Source organism: Vicugna pacos, chromosome 5 (assembly GCF_048564905.1).
Source record: "Vicugna pacos chromosome 5, VicPac4, whole genome shotgun sequence".
NCBI lineage: Eukaryota > Metazoa > Chordata > Mammalia > Artiodactyla > Camelidae > Vicugna > Vicugna pacos.
Window position 1 is genome coordinate 58,057,501 of NC_132991.1, and position 18,094 is coordinate 58,075,594.

An 18,094-nucleotide genomic window follows, 5' to 3' on the forward strand; every position below is an offset into this window, starting at 1 on the left:
AGATTGGTCCAGGAAAGATCCTGCTGCCATCCTGCATACCCATTTCTGTTGTTCCAGACAGGGAATTGTGTGTGTGTGTGTTTTCCTGTCCCTCAAGGTAGAGCCACTTATTTTGGAAAACTGTGCTTTGCCAGCATTTCCTGTAGCCAGTGGCCATGGGAGATCTTACCCATCCCTGTTGGCTACTCATAAACATTTATTATGGTTCAACATTACAAATGTCTCCTAGCTTTATTGAAAATGATATTACATTTCTGTTTCTTATCTTAATATTCTCGCATTATTTGTTAGTAGGGAGAAATGTCATCTTTACTCCGTTTAAAGTTTGGAAATTATATTCACACTTAAAAATAACATTTTGTGTTGCACAAATATAATTACCAATTACCAGTGCAGTGTCTACAATGGCAAACATTCCAAATGGGCACTGTATTCAGTTGATCTTACTCAGCTGTTTCACTTTTAGATACTTAAATATTACAGTGAACTTGCAGCCTCAAATTATTTTGGTACAGAGGAAGCTATTTAAAATATCTTTATTGAATACTTACCTTAATATTAAAGCATAGGATTTGCTCAAAGTTGTAATAACTGTCATTGAATGTGCCATATCAGTAGACATATTTGTTTATGGGCAATTGTTCTCTCCTAAACAAGCAGATATTCATAGCAAGAAAGATCATAGACTTGTGTTTCGAAAAAATGATTGCACATATCTTAAATAAGTTCAATTATAATTGAATCTTTTTATTTATTTTAGAATGGAATCCCAGCTCTGATAAATCTCTTAAACTTAGACATAGAAAGTGTGCTAGTGAATGTAATGAACTGTATACGGGTATTATGTACAGGAAATGAAAATAATCAAAGAGCAGTGAGAGACCATAAAGGCATCACGTATCTTATCACATTTCTGAGTTCTGATTCAGGTGAGCCTCTATTTCTAAATAGTTTTAAAGTGACTAGATACATTAAGTGAAGCAAACTTAGGTTTGGACTTGTCCTATATGAACAGATGTCCTGGATTTATCTTAGGATGGATCTAGGCATATGTAATATAACCTAACTTCTTCAAAACTTAAATTTAAACTGCTAGGTTTATAAAAGGAATTGACTCTCAACACCATAATTCTTTAAATTATGACATTTTAAAACATTTTAGACACTTTAAAAATTGGAAATATTGTAATGAAAATAATATAGTTAATATGCTCAGGGACTCAAGTACATGTCTCCTTGTGTGAATAACACATATATTGATCATTGGAAGCTATTTTTCAAGTTACAATATGAACTTCACATTTGTCGTTGGATATTTGATATCAGAATTCAAGGTCATCAGATCATTAGGCTAATTATTAGACTCTGAAGTATGAAGAACACCAGAAGCTATAAGGTAGTTTCTACAGCCACTTCAAATGGTCTCTTAGGTTCTGTAAGGATTTTCTTATTCCAGTGAGCATACGCATAACAGTATGAGCTTCAAATCTATGTTTTTCTTCATATTTGGGGGGCATAAAAATTTTGAGAAAAGCTTGTATATTTTTCTTCCTGCTCAGCTTATCATTTGCCTTTCATTCTAGTTCTCTGAGAATAAGTACGGAATTAAATACACTGGTTAAAATGTAAGACAAGGTTATGGATAAGGGGATTGTTGCAGAGGGCTTTCTTTACTTTAGAACTTTGAACTTAAGCAATTATCACCTTCTAAGGCTCTCTATCATGTAGTGAAATCACTTGAAAATCTTTTCCTTTATACAAATTCCTAAAGTCAGAGAATACGTTTTCCTCATCCTTTTTCATCCTCCCAACCCCAAATGCTTGAACAAAGCACAACTTGTAGGGGCCATTTGGATAAATAAACAATAAATGAATTCATAAGAGAAAGCTATAGGAGTAAATGATCATAATCATTTCTTTTTGGGGCTCTTGCCTCATCTGAAACCTGAATAAAAATAATTTATCCTGTATTGTAATCTATAACATTTTTTCACCTGAAGGAAGATAAATAATTAAAACAAATTTTAATTGTTTTTTCTCCCCATTTATAATTTATAAATGCTACATTTATAATTTTAGTGCTTTAAGAAGTAATTCTCCTGGATGTTAGTTGTACTCTTAAGTTGCAGGGGATCACAAAAGAATTTTACTAATTCCAATATCATCTTAACTATTCTGAGCCACGCTATGATTTCATGCATTAAGTGGCCCCAAAGTACGGTGACATGCAGTTTCTTGAGACCGTGGATTTGTTAACATCTCCTTAGTCTTAACCCTATCTCCAGGGGTTCCTCAGTCTTTGCTGAGTTTGGTTGGTGTGATGCCTTTGCTTTACCCGTGTTTAGCTGCTTGCTTCAAACTCCTCCTTAGTGGGTTTGTATTTCATAGTGATATGGGTGAAACAGCTCTGAACCTGTGTTGTAAGTATTGTAGGACTGACCAAAAGGATAAACTGTTAATACTATTGGTTCTCACTTTGAAAGGAAATATACAGAATGTGGAAAGGCAATAAATAATCCTGTGGGGTTGGACTGGAATTAAAAAATTTGAAATAAGTATATTTTTCCTAGTCTTGTCTGATGAGAGTCTAGTAGCAATGATACTGATCATGGAGTAGCTCCTGGAGAGGCAGGAGGCAGCTGGGACTACCCCTGAGGACTGAGATGCTGAGGCAGCTATTTTTGTCATCTCTTCCTACTGTGCTGATGCTGGTTCTGGCAGGCACCATTTTCAAGTCCTCCCTCAGCCTATTAGTGCCAGAGGCTTGCCTCACCCACTAGCACACTTGTGGCACCACTGCACCACTGGCCTTACAACCAGCCACTCCCTCAGATTTCACCCTGCCCGCCAGTGTGCCCACAGCAACCACACACAGCAGGACCTCTCAGCCAGCCAGGTCGGGATTCAGTAATGCCCACCAGTGTGCCCACAGTCGTTGCCCCACTACAGCAGAAGGGGGCATATAGCCCACACAGGAGACACCCTTGGAGCATCTAGCTTTGGTGGCCAGAGGGGAGCTTGCTGCAGGACCGCACAGGACATCTCTTACATAAGGCCACTTCTCCAAGATCAGGAGACATAATAAACCTACCTGATACATAGAAATAAACTTGGAGAATTAGGCAAAATGAAGAGACAGATGAATATGTTCAAAATGAAGGAATAAGACAAAACCTCAGAACTAAATGAAAGACAGATAAGCAATCTACCTGATAAAGTTCAAGGTAATTATCATAAAGATGCTCTCCAAACTCAGGAGAAGAATAGATAAACACAGAACTTCAAAATATAAAAAAGAATCAGTCAGAGCTAAAGAATACAATAACAGAAATGGAAAATATACTAGAGGGAATCAGTGGTAGAGTAGATAATATAGAAGAATGGATAAGCGATCTCAAATACAGAGTGAATTCACACAAGCTGAACAGGAAAAAGAATTTTTAAAAATGAAGATAGTTTAAGGGCCCTCTGGGACAACATCAAGTGTACCAACATTCACATTATGAGTCCAAGAAGGATAAGAGAGAGACAAAAGGGCAGAGAACTTATTTGAATAACTAATAGCAGAAAACGCCCCTAACCTGGGGAAGGAAACAGATATCCAGGTCCAGGAAGCAGAGAATCCCAAACAAGATGAACCCAAAGAGGTCCACATCGAGATCCATCATAATTCAAATGTCAAAAATTGAAGATAAAGGGAGATACTTAAAAGCAGCAAGAGAAAAGCAACTCATTATATACAAGGGAACTCCCATATCAGCTTATATCTGAGCAGAAACTTTGCAGTTCAGGAGTGGCAAAATATATTCAAAGTGCTGAAAGGAAAAAAGCCTACAACTAACAATACTCTACCTGGCAAAATTATCATTCAGAATTGGAGATAGAGTTCTACAGACAGACAAAAGCTAAAAGAGTTCATTACTATTAAATGGACTTTACAGGAAATATTAAAGGGAGTTCTCTAAGCAGAAAAGGAAAGGCTACAACTAGAAATGAAAAAATTATGAAAGAAAAAATGTCACTGATAAAGGCAAATATAATAAAGATAGCAGATCAATCACTTATAAAGCTAGTAGATACCTTAAAAGACAAATGTAATAAAATTATCTCTATTTACAGTAAGTGGTTATAAAAAGATATAAAATATGATGTCAGAATGATAATGGGAGGTTAAGATGTAAGGCTTTTTAAATGTGTTCAAATTTAAGAGATCATGAACTTAGAATAGACACCTATATTCCTAGGTCTTATATATAAACCTAATGGTAACCACAAGCCAAAAAACCTATAATATATACACAAAAAATAAAGAGAAAGGAATCTAAACATAACACTAAAGATAGTCATCAAATCACAAGGGAAGTGAGCAAGAAAAGAAAGGAACAAAGAACTACAAAAACAGCCAGAGAAGAATTAACAAAATTACAGTAAGTACATGCCTATCAATAACTTATTTTTTTTTTAAATTTTTAGTTGAAGTATAGTCAGTTCACAATGTTGTGTCAATTTCTGGTGTACAGCATAATGTTTTAATCATACATATACATTCATATATTCCCTTTCATGTTGTTTTTCATTATAGGTTTCTACAAGATAGTGAATATAGTTCCCTGTGCTATACAGTCTAAACTTGTTTATCTGTTTTCTATATAGTAGTTAGAATCTGCAAACCATGAACTTCCAACTTAGCCCTTCCCATCCTCAATAATTACTTTATACGTAAATGACTAAATGCTTCAACTAAAACACATAAGGTGGCTGAATGGATAAAAAAAACAAGACCCAAAAATATGTTGCCTACCAAGAGACTCATTTTATTTTATTTTTAATTTTTTAAGAGATTCATTTTAGATATAAAGACACAGACTGAAAGTGAGGAGATGGAAAAAGATATTCCTTGCTAGTGAAAATAAAAAGATAGCTGGCATAGCATTACTTATATCAGACAAAACAGACTTTAAAACAAAGATTGTTACAAGAGATAAGGGCATTACATAATGATGAAAAGTTTCAACTCAATGAGAAGATAAAACATTTGTAAATACATATGCCACAAAGATAGGAGTAACTAAATACATAAAGCAAATATTAACGAACATAAAGGGAGAAATTGACACTAACACAATAGTAGTAGGGGACTTTAACACCCACTTACGTCAATGGACAGATCACCAAAACAGAAAATCAGTAAGGAGACATTGGCCTTAAGTGACACATTAGACCAGTGACACTTAATAGATGTATAAAGAACAGTCTGTCAAAACCCAGCAGAATACATATTCTTTTCAAGTATACACGGAACATTCTCTAGATACATCACATGTGAGGCCACAAAACTAATCTCAACAAATTTAAGAGGATAGAAATTATATCAAGCATTTTGTCTGACCACAATGGTATGAAACTAAAAATCAGTTACAGGAACTAAAATGGGAAAAACACAAGCACATGGAGAGTAAACATGTTACTAAAAAAACAATGGGTCAATGAAGAAATCAAAGAGGAAATTAGAAAAATACTTCAAGACAAAACAAAAATAAAACTTTCCAAAATCTATGCAAAGCAGCAAAAGCAGTTTTAAGAAAGAAGTTTGGTGATACAGACCTACACCAGGAAATGAGAAAAAAACCCAAATAATTACAATCTAACCTTACGTGTAAAGGAATTAGAAAAAGAAGAACAAACAAAATTAGTAGAAGAAAGGATATAATAAATATCAAGAGTGGAAATAAATGAAATAGAGACTAAAATAAATACATCAAAAGATCAGTGAAACTAAGAGCTGGTTCTTTGGAAAAATAAACAAAATTGATAAACCTTTAGCGAGACTAAGCAAGAAAAAAAAACAGCAAGGGCCCAAATAAATAAAATTAGAAATGAAAAGAATTTAAAACAGACTCTACAGAATTATGAAGGTTCATAAGAGGTTACTACAAACAATTATAAGCCAACAAATTGGACAACCTAGAACAAATGGATAAATTTATGGAATTACACAATCTTCCAAGACAATCAGGAAGAAATAGAAACAGGTTGACATTGGCAGTGCAACTGAATCAGTAATCAAAAAAGCCCCAATAAACTAAAGTCCAAGGCTGGACAGCTTCACAGGTGAGTTGTAAACATTTATAGAAGAGTTAACACCTATTCTTTTCAAAGTATTCCAAAAAATTAAAGAGGAAGATACACTTCCAGACTCATTCTATAAGACCACCATTACCCAGACACCAAAACCAAAGAAACTACAAAAAAAGAAAATTACAGGTCAATATCCCTGACAAACATGGATGCAAAAATCCTCAACAAACTGTGGAATCTAAAAACCCAAATAAAAGAAGTAACAAAACAAAAACAGACTTAGATATAGAGAACAAACTGGTAGTTGCCAGAGGCAAGAGGGGTTGAGGATTGTGCAAAATAGGTCAAGAGGATTAAGAGTAAAAACTTCTAGTTATAAAATAAGTAATGAGGGTGTAATATATGGCACAAAGAATATGGTCAGTAATACCAAAATAACTTCATATGGGGACAGGTGATTACTATACATTTTGTGGTGATCACTTCATAATGTATTTAAATATCAAATCAATACATTACATCGTACACCTGAAACTAACATGATAGTGTACATCAACTACACTTCAATTAAAGAAAAAGAAAAAACTCATTTGAAAATCAGTTTACTGGGAATGTATTATTCCAATGATCACTAGGACTCTATACTAAGGGAAAAAAATATATACAGGAAGGAAATGCCTATGAGCTAAGATTTCTCCTAAGCATTATTTAAAAGAGTGGAAAGTTGGAAATGACACATATTTTTAAAAATGTGAATGTTTAAGAAAATGTGATTTCCTTAATGGAATACCCATTTATGGAATATTTAGGAGACACTGATGTTCATAAAAAATGGGAAGAAATTTTGGGGTTGTTTATTTATTATTATTTTTTAACGGAGGTACTGGGGACTGAACCCAGGACCTCGTGCATGCTAAGCATACTAAGCACATACTCTTACCTTTTCCCTCAAAAAATGGGGAAAATTTTACTGGTAATTAAAACACAGGATATCGTGCTTATAGTACAACTATATTATATATGTCTGTAACACTAAAGCTATCATATATAATACATATAAAAATAGTGGATGAGTCTAAATGAAATGTTTGCTCTTGGGTGGTGAAAATCTGGAGAGTTTTCTTTCTTTTTTCTATTCTATTGTCTACATTTTTTATAAACTCTATATTTGATTTTAAAATATGGGAAACTAGTGATATGCTGCATTTTTATACTCTTACTTTTTACAAGATTTATTTAACTAGCTCTTGAATTCATTTGAAGATGTGTTGAAGGCTGTATCCTCTGTTACAATTGCTGAAGTTGCACGTGGCAATAAGGAAGTTCAGGATGCGATGGCTATGGAAGGAGCCATTCCTCCTCTGGTGGCTCTTTTTAAAGGAAAACACCTTAGTGTCCAAGTGAAGGGTGCAATGGCTGTGGAGGCACTGGCAAGTTACAACCCAGCTATACAGAGAGCATTTCTGGAAAAATCATTAAGTAAATACCTTTTAAAACTTCTCAAGGTAGGAATTTTATGATTACCTGTCATTTTTCTTAGACAAATTATGCAATATTGAATTTAGTTAAGTGAAAGGAAAACTCAAACCAATTCTGGAATAAACATTTTATTAAACATGATTTCCTACGGTAGTCAACAAATCCTCATTGGTGAATGGAATATTTTTTTAAATAGGCATTTCAAACAGATGTTAAGGAACAAGGAGCTGCAGCACTTTGGGCTTTGGCAGGACAAACACTGAAACAACAAAAGTATATGGCAGAACAGATTGGATACAACTTTATAATAAATATGCTTTTGTCACCATCAGCTAAAATGCAGTATGTTGGTAAGTTATTTTCTGTGCTTACATCTACACAGTATAGAAGAGGACACTGGCATATTAAGACATGTTTCCTGCTTTTCTTTGCCAGGAGGTGAAGCAGTCATAGCTCTAAGCAAGGACAGCAGGATGCACCAAAATCAAATATGTGAAGGAAATGGAATTGCACCACTGGTTCGCTTACTAAGGATTAGTAAAATAGCTGAAGGCACACTTTTGAGTGTTATCAAAGCGGTGGGATCCATTTGTATTGGTTTGTAAATTTATTCTCAGTTTTAAAAATATCAGTAAGATACTTCTCTTCCTCCCTATCCCAACTGTTAGAGCCCTTAACCATATCTAATCTATTATTATAATGTTTTTATTTCTCTGAGATCTTAATGAGTAAAAGTGGTGTAATTAAGAATATTGTATCAGTCTTGGTCTTGAACTCTGGTTAGAATGAGAAATGAGGACGATGAGCCTTGGCTATTTTTACTTAACTCTCCTTTTTTAAGTTTAAGAGAAAAAATATTTCTTACTTTCAATCTCAAGGACTGTATGTTTTTGAAGGTATAGAAGAGTTTTTAATGCTGGAGTACATTTTCAATCACAGTCTCTTTCCATAATGATTCTTTGTTTCTGTTGTGGCCACTCAGTCTAGTTGTTCCTTTCATTGCAAAAGAATTAATATTTTGGGATATCTGGAAAATGTTGTGGAATTGTCAGTGATTGACCTACCAAAAATACAAAATCAACATCTTTGCTGACCTGCATGAATGTATGGGACTTCTGTAGACTGCTTCTTGCAGACAAGAGGGAGAAGAAAAACCCTTAATTTCTAGTCCGTTGTATTTCCTAAAAAGAAAAAAATCTCACTGGATGAAGAATGTAGGAATTGGTTTCAAAAAAATTATTTTCCTCCTTTCTTAAAAAAGCTGCTTTCCTGAAATTCACTAACTGCATCAAGGCAATCAAGTCAGACAAAATAATATTTGTTTTGTTTTTAGCCAGAATCTATGCTATAAATTATATTTCTAAAATTCTAGTAAATGGTAACACAAATACAAAGATAACTGATATACATGTGCAATTTCTTTTCATAAGTTCACTTCAGAGCTTCCACATTTACCATGAACAGGGGTTCTCCGGAAGAACTACAGGGAAAAAACTCTTGCTTTCAAACTTACCAGCTTAGACTGTTTACACAGACATACACACCTCTTTCTTTTTCTTCCTCATCATGTTAATGTTTTTCTCTATTCTTGGACATATGGAGCTTATTTAAAATAGCTGTTTTAACATCCTTGTAACTAGTTTCAGTATCTGTCATATCTGAGTCTTTCTATTGGTTGATTTTCTTCTTGATTATGAATCATATTTTCCTGCTACTTTGCACACCTAGAACTTTTTAAATGTGGGGTTTTTAAAAGCTCTATTGAAATGCAACTTACATACAAGAAAATATTTAAATAATGTATATAATAGAGTAAAATATTAAATACATTATTTAAAGTGTAGTTTGATGAGTTTTGACATACGTATTCAGTTCTGACACCATTACCACAATCAAACAAGTGAATATAATAATGACCCACAAATGTTTCATTGTGCCCCTTCGTAACTCCTGCCTCTTTGCACCCTATCCTCACATAACCACTGCTCTGTTTTCTATCACTATAGATTAGTTTGCATTTTCTAGAATTTTATGTAAATAGAATTTTACAGATGTATTTGTTTCTTGCTTATTCCACTCAACATAATTATTTTGATATTCATCCATATTATCGTACCAAATAGCAATAAGATACTTCTTTTTCAGTGCTGAGTAGTATCTCATTGTATGGTATGGTGGTTAATTTTATGCTTTATGATATACATACACACATGTCCTGTTGGTCCTCTTTCTCTGGAAAACCTTAATACTTATGGATATAGTCTTGATTTGTTTATCCAGGTACCCATTGATGGACATTTAGATTGCTTCCTGTTTCTTGCTGTAATAAACAAAACTGTTATGAATATTTGTGTACAAATTTTGGAATAGATACATTTTCATTTCTCTTGGGTAAATATCTAGAAATAGGATTGCTGGGTTATATGATAGCCATATTTTTAACTTTTAGAGAAACTGCCAGACTGTTTTTTTAAGTATTGTTACCACTCTGCATTCATACCAGCAATATATGAGTTTCAGTAGCTTCACATCCTTGTCAACACTTAATATGGTAATTTTACTATTCTAGTGGGTGTGTAGTAAATTTTATTGTGGTTTTAATTAGCATTTTCCTAATGACGAATTATGCAGAGCATCTTTTCATTTGTTTGTCATTTGTGTGTCTTCTTTGGTGAAGTACCTGTTCAAATACTTTGCCCATTTTTACATTGTATTGTCTTGAGTAGTAAGCATTCTTTATAAATTCTAGATACTTCTTGTTAGATGTATGTTTTGCATAAATTTTCTCCCAGTCCGTTTCTCCCAGTCGCCCATTTTTGTAACAGCATCTTTTGAAGAGCCAAACTTTTAAATTTTGATGAAGTCCAATTTATTGATTAAAAATTTTTTTAGTTTGTAGGTTTTGTGGCCTCTTTAAGAATTCTCTGCTAAATCCAAGATCATAAAGGTTTTCTGTTTTCCTCCACATTTTGATGTATGATCCATTCTGAGTTAGTTTTTGCATATGGCTGATATTAATTCTTTTCACATATGGCTGTCCAATTGCTTCAGTATCATTTATTGAAAAGATTATCTTTACCTCATTGAATTAGCAAGTTACCTTTGTCAAAAATAAATTTATTAGATATTTGTGGGTTTACTTCTTGACTTTTTATTTTGTTGTATTTAACTATTTGTCTATTTTATGTTATACTCACTGTCTTAATTACTGTAGATTTACAGTAAATCTTGAAAGCAGATAGCATAAGTCCTTCAACCTTGCTATTCTTTTTCAAAGTTGTTTTGGCTATTCCAAGTCCTTTGTGTGCCATATAATTTTTAAAATTAACCTGTCAAAAAAGATCTTCTGTTATTTTGATTGGAATTGCATGGACTCTGTAAGTTAATTTGGGGAGAAGGTACATCTGAATGTCAAGTTTTCCAATCCATACATGGTTTATTTCTCCATTAATTAGGTCTCCTTTAATGTCTCTCAACAGTGTTTTATGGTTTCCAATATACAATTCTTACACATATTGTCAATTTTATCTTAGCTATTTCATATTTTAACATCATGCATAAGAAATTTTGATTGAATGCTAGATGTTGTTTATTGTTTTTTTGAACACATCCTTTTTATTTTCGTTTCTATTGACACCTGAGTTTGAAGTACTAATATATGTTAAATAGGCCTGCCTTTTCCTTAGGGATTAGATACTTTTATTGTGTTAGAAGTATCATTTTGACACCTTTGTAGCCTATATGTTGAAATACTTCCATTATTTTTTATGACCTCATTTTAAGAAAGGGTCTATTAGTTTGCTGAGGCTGCTGTAACAAAGTACCACACAGTGCGTGGCTTAAACAACAGAAGTTTATTGTGATATTGTTCTGGAGGCTGGAAGTCCAAGATCAAGGCAACAGAAAGGCCATGCTGCCCCAGAGGTTCTATGAAAGGATCTGTTCCAGGCCTTTCTCTTAGCTTCTAGTAATTCCTTGGCTTGTAGTAGCATAAATCCAGTCTTCCTGATTGTGTGTCTCCATGGACACTGTGAGTTTTACATTGGTAGATGCTGGATCTTACTGTTTTCTTTTAGAGAGTTAGGCTCTATTCTTGCATGCAGTTATTTCACCTGGGATCAATTTTATCCTTTTGCAGATAGCTTTTAAGCTTTGTTAAGTAAGACAAGTCGAGAGCAGCCTTTACTTTGGAACTAACTTAACCCCATTTTGAGATGATTCCTTTCAGAGGACACGATCTCTTTGTACAGCCCCTTGTATAATGAGATGTCTACACTCGGGCCAGTAGGAACTGGAACACAAATCTCTCTTCTGTACTTCAAGTGTACTTTTCTAACCTTTGTTAAAGCACTTATTACGTGGTATTGAAATCATTTATTAAATAGTTGCCTACCCTATAAAATAAAAACTTCTTGTGTGCAAAGATTCTAATTCCTTCTTTTAGCCCTACCTCCGACCTCAGTGCCAGGTGCATTGGGCATTCAGTACCTGCCAGCTGAATGGAGACTACTCATATAATTAGTGTTTATGTACATCCCCCCGTGGCCAGTCAGGGGAGTAGGGGACAAGAAAACAAAAATGTTCTTTGCGCCTTCTATTTCCTTTGGTCCCTTCAGACTTCCCCAGGTCATAGTAAGTAGGTGGTTTCTCTTCATTGTTCACAGACAGGCCCAATCTTATATTTATATTTAAATATATAAGAATTTCTTCATTGAGATTAGGCCTAAAATTTAAAGTAGTGTTTAAAAGGAGACAGTAAGATTATCTTTTTTTTAGTATGTGTATTTTAAGGTATCCAGAAATTTTAACCTGGTGATGTACTCTAGGTATTTTTGTAAAAATAAACTTTGTATGGAAAACAATAGTAACTATAAGCTGAAGCTTCTTGCACATAATAATTCTTCAATAAATGACAGCTATTATATTATTGCCTGATAGGTTAGCACTTCTAATTTTGTGTGTGTGTGCGACTATTAGAAAGCCATTCACACTTCTAACAGTAAAATTTCTATGTTTATTCACTTTGCCTTTAAAAAAATTAAGGTAAAATAGTGTCAATGCAGCATTTCCTTTTGTAATTTACTAACCATATTACGCTAGAAGGACACTTTATCAACCAAACATATCAAGCTATGTTTGACTTAACCATTTCCAAGATGAAAATAATCTCATTGAGATGTGGATTCTTACAGGTGTTGCCCATACAAGCAATCCCATTAGTCAACAATTTGTTGTAGATGAAAATGCCCTTCCAGTACTTATTCAACTACTGAGAAATCACCCTTCTCCTAACATTAAGGTATATATACAGTTTTAAGGGTTTTTTTCTGATATAGTAAAAATTAATAGAAACAAGACTTTTTTAAGAATAATATTTATCTTTATGCAAGCTCACAAGTATAATAAAAATATTTAACCTTTTAAACAAAATCCTAGAAGTTTTAAACAAAAAAGTTGATACAAAAATAGTAGTAAGGATAGTATTAAATTTTATTAAAATATGATGTCTTCAAATACAGTAAGAAAGTCTTATGTCCTTACTCATCACAAAAGTCTTATTTCTTAGATATTTGATTATTCATAGAATTTCTTCCCTACTTCTTCAGATACTGGTTGCTAAAACTGGGTGGGGATAATGAGAATGTGTGATTTATGTAGCAAAATTTCTCAAATGTAAGTGAATCCTGTCAGTGCCACACCATCAAAACTGCCCTGTCTTTTACCAAGCAGCCTGTGTTGGCTGGTGGCAACAGCTTTCTCAAGGGTGGACACTGCTAAGAGTTACTATGAGCTGCTGAAGAGTTGTTCCTTCTTCTGTTTACTTCTAGTAATAACAAAAAATACATTTTCTCTTCAAAATTTGGTATGGGCTCTGTTGGAAATGAGAAAATAAAAATAACACAGGAGAAAAATACGTAAGCAAATTTCTTTTAAGGAACATCTTTGTTATCAGTTATTTGGCTTTTCTTGCTATGAAAGAGATTATTTCATTATAGGAGTTGATTAAGGGAACAAAAGGAAGAGGCATATGCTAGCAATTTTTTGCCTTGAATTATGTGTAAAAACTGCACTGCCTTTCAAAAGTACAAATTTCATAAGTCTAAGGAAAAATGACACACAAAAACACATTTTTATTTTAAAATTTGCATTTTCATGGCAAAACAGTTTGCTTCAATCGCATCCATCTATATTTCTGTATATATGTTCATTGAGTCCTTAAACTTGTTAAAACAGAACATAAATACATTTTAATACTTTTCCTCAAATAAGATTCTCTGGTAAATAAAATACTTTTGCGATAATAATCATGCTTTTTAAATTTGTAACACTTCTCATAGTAAGCACAGTGTAATACTTTAAGTAACCACAGTGTAATACTTAAAAAACTTGTCTGTTGAGCCCAATAGTAAAACAAGTTTCATTAATCTTGTTGAAGGGCTTCAGAATGTGCATTAAATGACTCCAGAACTAGAGCAGGAAAAAGTATTCTCCAATGCTTTGCTTCAATTGAAGGCATTCCATTAAAGCCTTACAACTTAATGGTCAGTAGCTAACAGTTCAAAACAGCCTTTTAATCCATGCCAGAAAACTAAAAAAAAAAACCCTTTCTTAAGTGTAGAAGGGATACAACTATGCACTTAAGATAATACTTCTTCACATGTCCTGCAAGCTCCAGTTGCCTCCTCTCATGCCCTCAAATGGAGCTTTGTGGTTGTGCAGCACACAGGATATTTTCCCAGCTGTTACAAATTTTAAGGGACATACCTCCAGAAGTGGTAAATGCTGCTCTCTAAATACTAGTCAGAGAATTGGAATGAATGGATTTTATGGTATCCCATATAAATATTTGTACAATGAAATATGTCACTTGATAAACCATAAGTGAAAAATAAATTAATTTCTGAAAATCACATATTTAGGTTGAAGTGGCATTTTCCTTGGCATGCATTGTCCTAAGGAATGATCTGTTACAGTATGAATTACAAGAAAAGGAAGGATTTAATTATGATGATGTCCTTTATCTTCTTCACTCACAAGATAAGGTAATAACTGTACAAAATGTTAGAGCTCATTTAGAAGAAAAGGGTTTTTAAACTGCATGCTCAAATTTTCATCATCTTTTTCATGGCAATATTTAAATATATTAAGAAATGGTTGTTAGTTTGTAATGATGGAATAATATTGTTTCATATTTCTCATAGTTGTATTTCATCTTTGAAATGTAGCAATTTTAATACTTGGTGAAGTTTCAAAAAACAAATCTCTCCTGTCCTGCATACATCAAGCCTTGAACCTAATTTTATGACCTTTCAGCCCTCAGTCATACACTTCTTCTTACCCAGTATTCTAGAGTGGTGCTTCTCAAACTACTTGTATTGAAGGAATAGCTTTTCCCCAGCAATCTGTTATGGGGAGCTAATTTTACAACAACCAAACTTTAAATTTTGAAATATTTTAGACTTTCCATAAATTTGCAAAACTAGTACAGAGTGTTCTGGCACATCCTTCATACAGCTTTCCTGGATATCACCCAAGAAATTAACATTGATATAATACTATTAGCTAATCTGCAGACCGCATTTAAATTTTGACAGTTTTCTCACCAATGTCCTCTTCCCATTCCAGAATCAAATCCAGGATCCCATATTCCGTCTAGCTATCATGTCTCTTTAGTCTCCTTTACTCTGTGACACTCAGTCTTTTGTCTTTCATGATTGTGATTTTGGTGAGTCCAGGCCAGTTATTTTGTAGAATGTCCCTTAATTTGAGTTAACTGATGTTTTCTCTTGGTTAAATTGAAGTTATGTATTTTGGCAAGAATAGCACAGAAGTGACATGGTCTTCTTCACTCACCTTCCCAGTCCATCGTTTCAGGAGGTACATGATGTTGATACATCTTATAACTGGCAATGTTAACTCTGGGTGCTTGATTTTATAAAGTGATGTCTGCTATATTTCTTCACTGTAAAGTTAGTTTCTTCCATTTGTAATAAACAAGTATCTTGAGGTGAGACACTTTTGAGACTACTGAAATGTTCTGTTTTGCATCAAACTTTTGCTCACCAATTTTATTTTTTTTTCTGATTTTTTTTACATTTTTTATTGATTCATAATCATTTTACAGTGTTGTGTCAAATTCCAGTGTTCAGCACAATTTTTCAGTCATTCATGGACATATACACACTCATTGTCACATTTTTTTCTCTGTGATTTATCATAACATTTTGTGTATATTTCCCTGTGCTATACAGTGTAATCTTGTTTATCTATTCTACAATTTTGAAATCCCAGTCTATCCCTTCCCACCCTCTACCCCGCCTCCCCCCGGTAACCACAAGTCTGTATTCTCTGTCCATGAGTCTATTTCTGTCCTGTATTTATGCTTTGTTTTTGTTTGTTTGTTTGTTTTTGTTTTTGTTTTTTAGATTCCACATATGAGCGATCTCATATGGTATTTTTCTTTCTCTTTCTGGCTTACTTCACTTAGAATGACATTCTCTAGGATTTGCTCACCAATTTTAGCATCCACTGATGCAACAATAATTACTGTGGCATTTACGTAATGGCAATTTAAAAATTTCTCTTCTTTATTAATTAGTATTTAACTGTAAGAAAGAGCTGTTTTAAATGTTTATTCTCAGTTTCTATAATCATGTTGTCAACCATTCTGTGGACTGTCACTGGTCCATGGGCCACACTGAATAGGACTAACCCCACAGAAACAGAGAAGACTTGCAAACTATCTATAGTGCAATTAGCAATAAGGGAAGAAAACTGCCAACTATTCCTCTCTCAATTCTGGGAGATTCTGAGGAAGAAAGGAGGGTTCTAAGTGGGGGAAATGAAGTCATTGCATTATTATGTTTTTAATATATAATTTTACTCTACCATGATACAGAAAAAGATGGAGAAGTGCTGCTGTAATATGGGCGATAATAGCATGAGGAATTCACGTTGGACTGACTCTAAGCTACCTTTCTTCCCTCTCTGCTCCTTCCACACTTTACTCTCATTACCCTATTCCTCAAAAGAACCCATCTCCTCCCTTTCCTTCTACTGCCCCTTCCACTCTCAGTCATTCTCTTTTTCTTCCCAGACTGACCACCTGCTCTACTCTCTGGACCCTCTTCCTTTGACTGTACCTAATACCTTACACCTCTTTCTTGTCTGCGACCAGGTGACTGCTTTGTATGTACCTAATTTTTATTATGGAAAATATCAAGCATAAATAGAGTTAGAAAGTAGCATAATGAGCTCAAATTGTCCTATGACCTACCTTTGGCAGTTATCAACTCATGCCAATCTTATTTCATTTATATGCCCTTTCAGTCTCCCTGTATTACTTTTGAAGCAAATCTCAGGCATCATATAATTTTATCTGTAAATATTTCAGTATTTTTATATGATTTTTAAAATTTAGCATTTTTATATGATGGATAGTGGCAGAAGAAAACTCACTAAGATTAATGGTTCTCTCTTTCCCTGTACTATAATGTTCAAATGAAATATTAAAAAGAATATTAGTGATAAGATTCTATCTTTTGGGTTTTTCTAGAAAGTCAACTATACTTGTTAATCTTTGGCAAGCAGACTGACTCTAAGGAAGAACTGGCTTTTGCTCTGTTTGCCCAGTCTCAGAATGTTAAAATGAGATTTTTAAAAGAAATCATTTTTCTTTTATTCTCCCTTAGAATATAGTACAATAGAATTTTACAAATAAACTTACTTTAAGAGATGATAGAGATCATCCCACAATGCATAAAATTCAATATATTTCATGCTATACAAGGGAAGTTTTCATTTATCAACTCTACTTTGAAATGTTGAAATAAGAATAAAAATATGTTGAAACAAAAAAAGCTGAAGGTTAATGAAATTACGGAGTTTTCTGTTACCATTTAGGTAACATATTTCATTTTATTTGCATAATCAGTAATTTAACATTCCCTTTAAAAATAATTTTTTTTCTCTTTTCTTCTCCCTGATATCACAATCCAATTCTCTATTTTATCTGTTCAGTAACATTCTGGGGTAACTCTATTATCTGTTTTCCCCAATAATGTCATATTTTACTCCCAGAGAGAAGAATGCAATATATTTTAATGGGTAAGAATTCAAAATCTGTTTCCTAGAGTACCATGATAAATGAACTAAGTTAAAGATAATGCATGTTTCTCCTATTTCTAGGATATTTGTTTAAGAGCGGGCTATGCATTAACTCTTTTTGCCTTCAATAACTGCTTTCAACAATACTTAATATTGGAAAGTGGAATAATGACCATATCAATTTTTGAACCTTTTCTTGAATCAACAATTGAAACTGAGAAGGCAATGGCAGCATTTCAGGTATAAAATTGAAAGTTAAAACTTCCAATCAATAAATATGTCTTTTTAGTGAAAACTGGAAAATTAGAATAAATGTTGGATCTGGAAAAATGTTTGCTCGTTTGTAAAATTCATAGTATTTTTCACACCAGCCCCTTCCACTTCATAAAAACTCCATTATCTGTGAGGATTTCTTCATATATATAGTTTT

General features: G+C 33.4%; 1 protein-coding gene across 14 annotated transcripts in view; it reads left to right on the forward strand.

Annotated features, from left to right (window-relative positions):
- The window catches only part of ANKAR (ankyrin and armadillo repeat containing), a 57,475-nt gene that overhangs the window by 30,799 nt on the left and 8,582 nt on the right, over nt 1-18,094 (forward strand). For 12 of the 14 annotated variants that reach the window (XM_072961291.1, XM_072961286.1, XM_072961284.1 and 9 more), the window contains 7 exons: nt 761-929; nt 7,342-7,583; nt 7,754-7,907; nt 7,993-8,154; nt 12,750-12,856; nt 14,478-14,600; nt 17,746-17,904. In XM_072961291.1, the coding sequence (XP_072817392.1) occupies nt 761-929; nt 7,342-7,583; nt 7,754-7,907; nt 7,993-8,154; nt 12,750-12,856; nt 14,478-14,600; nt 17,746-17,904 (1,116 nt within the window). Of the gene's footprint in view, nt 1-760; nt 930-7,341; nt 7,584-7,753; nt 7,908-7,992; nt 8,155-12,749; nt 12,857-14,477; nt 14,601-16,654; nt 17,202-17,745; nt 17,905-18,094 lie in introns of those variants that run through there. The other 2 variants (XM_072961292.1, XM_072961293.1) reach the window with 2 other exon arrangements.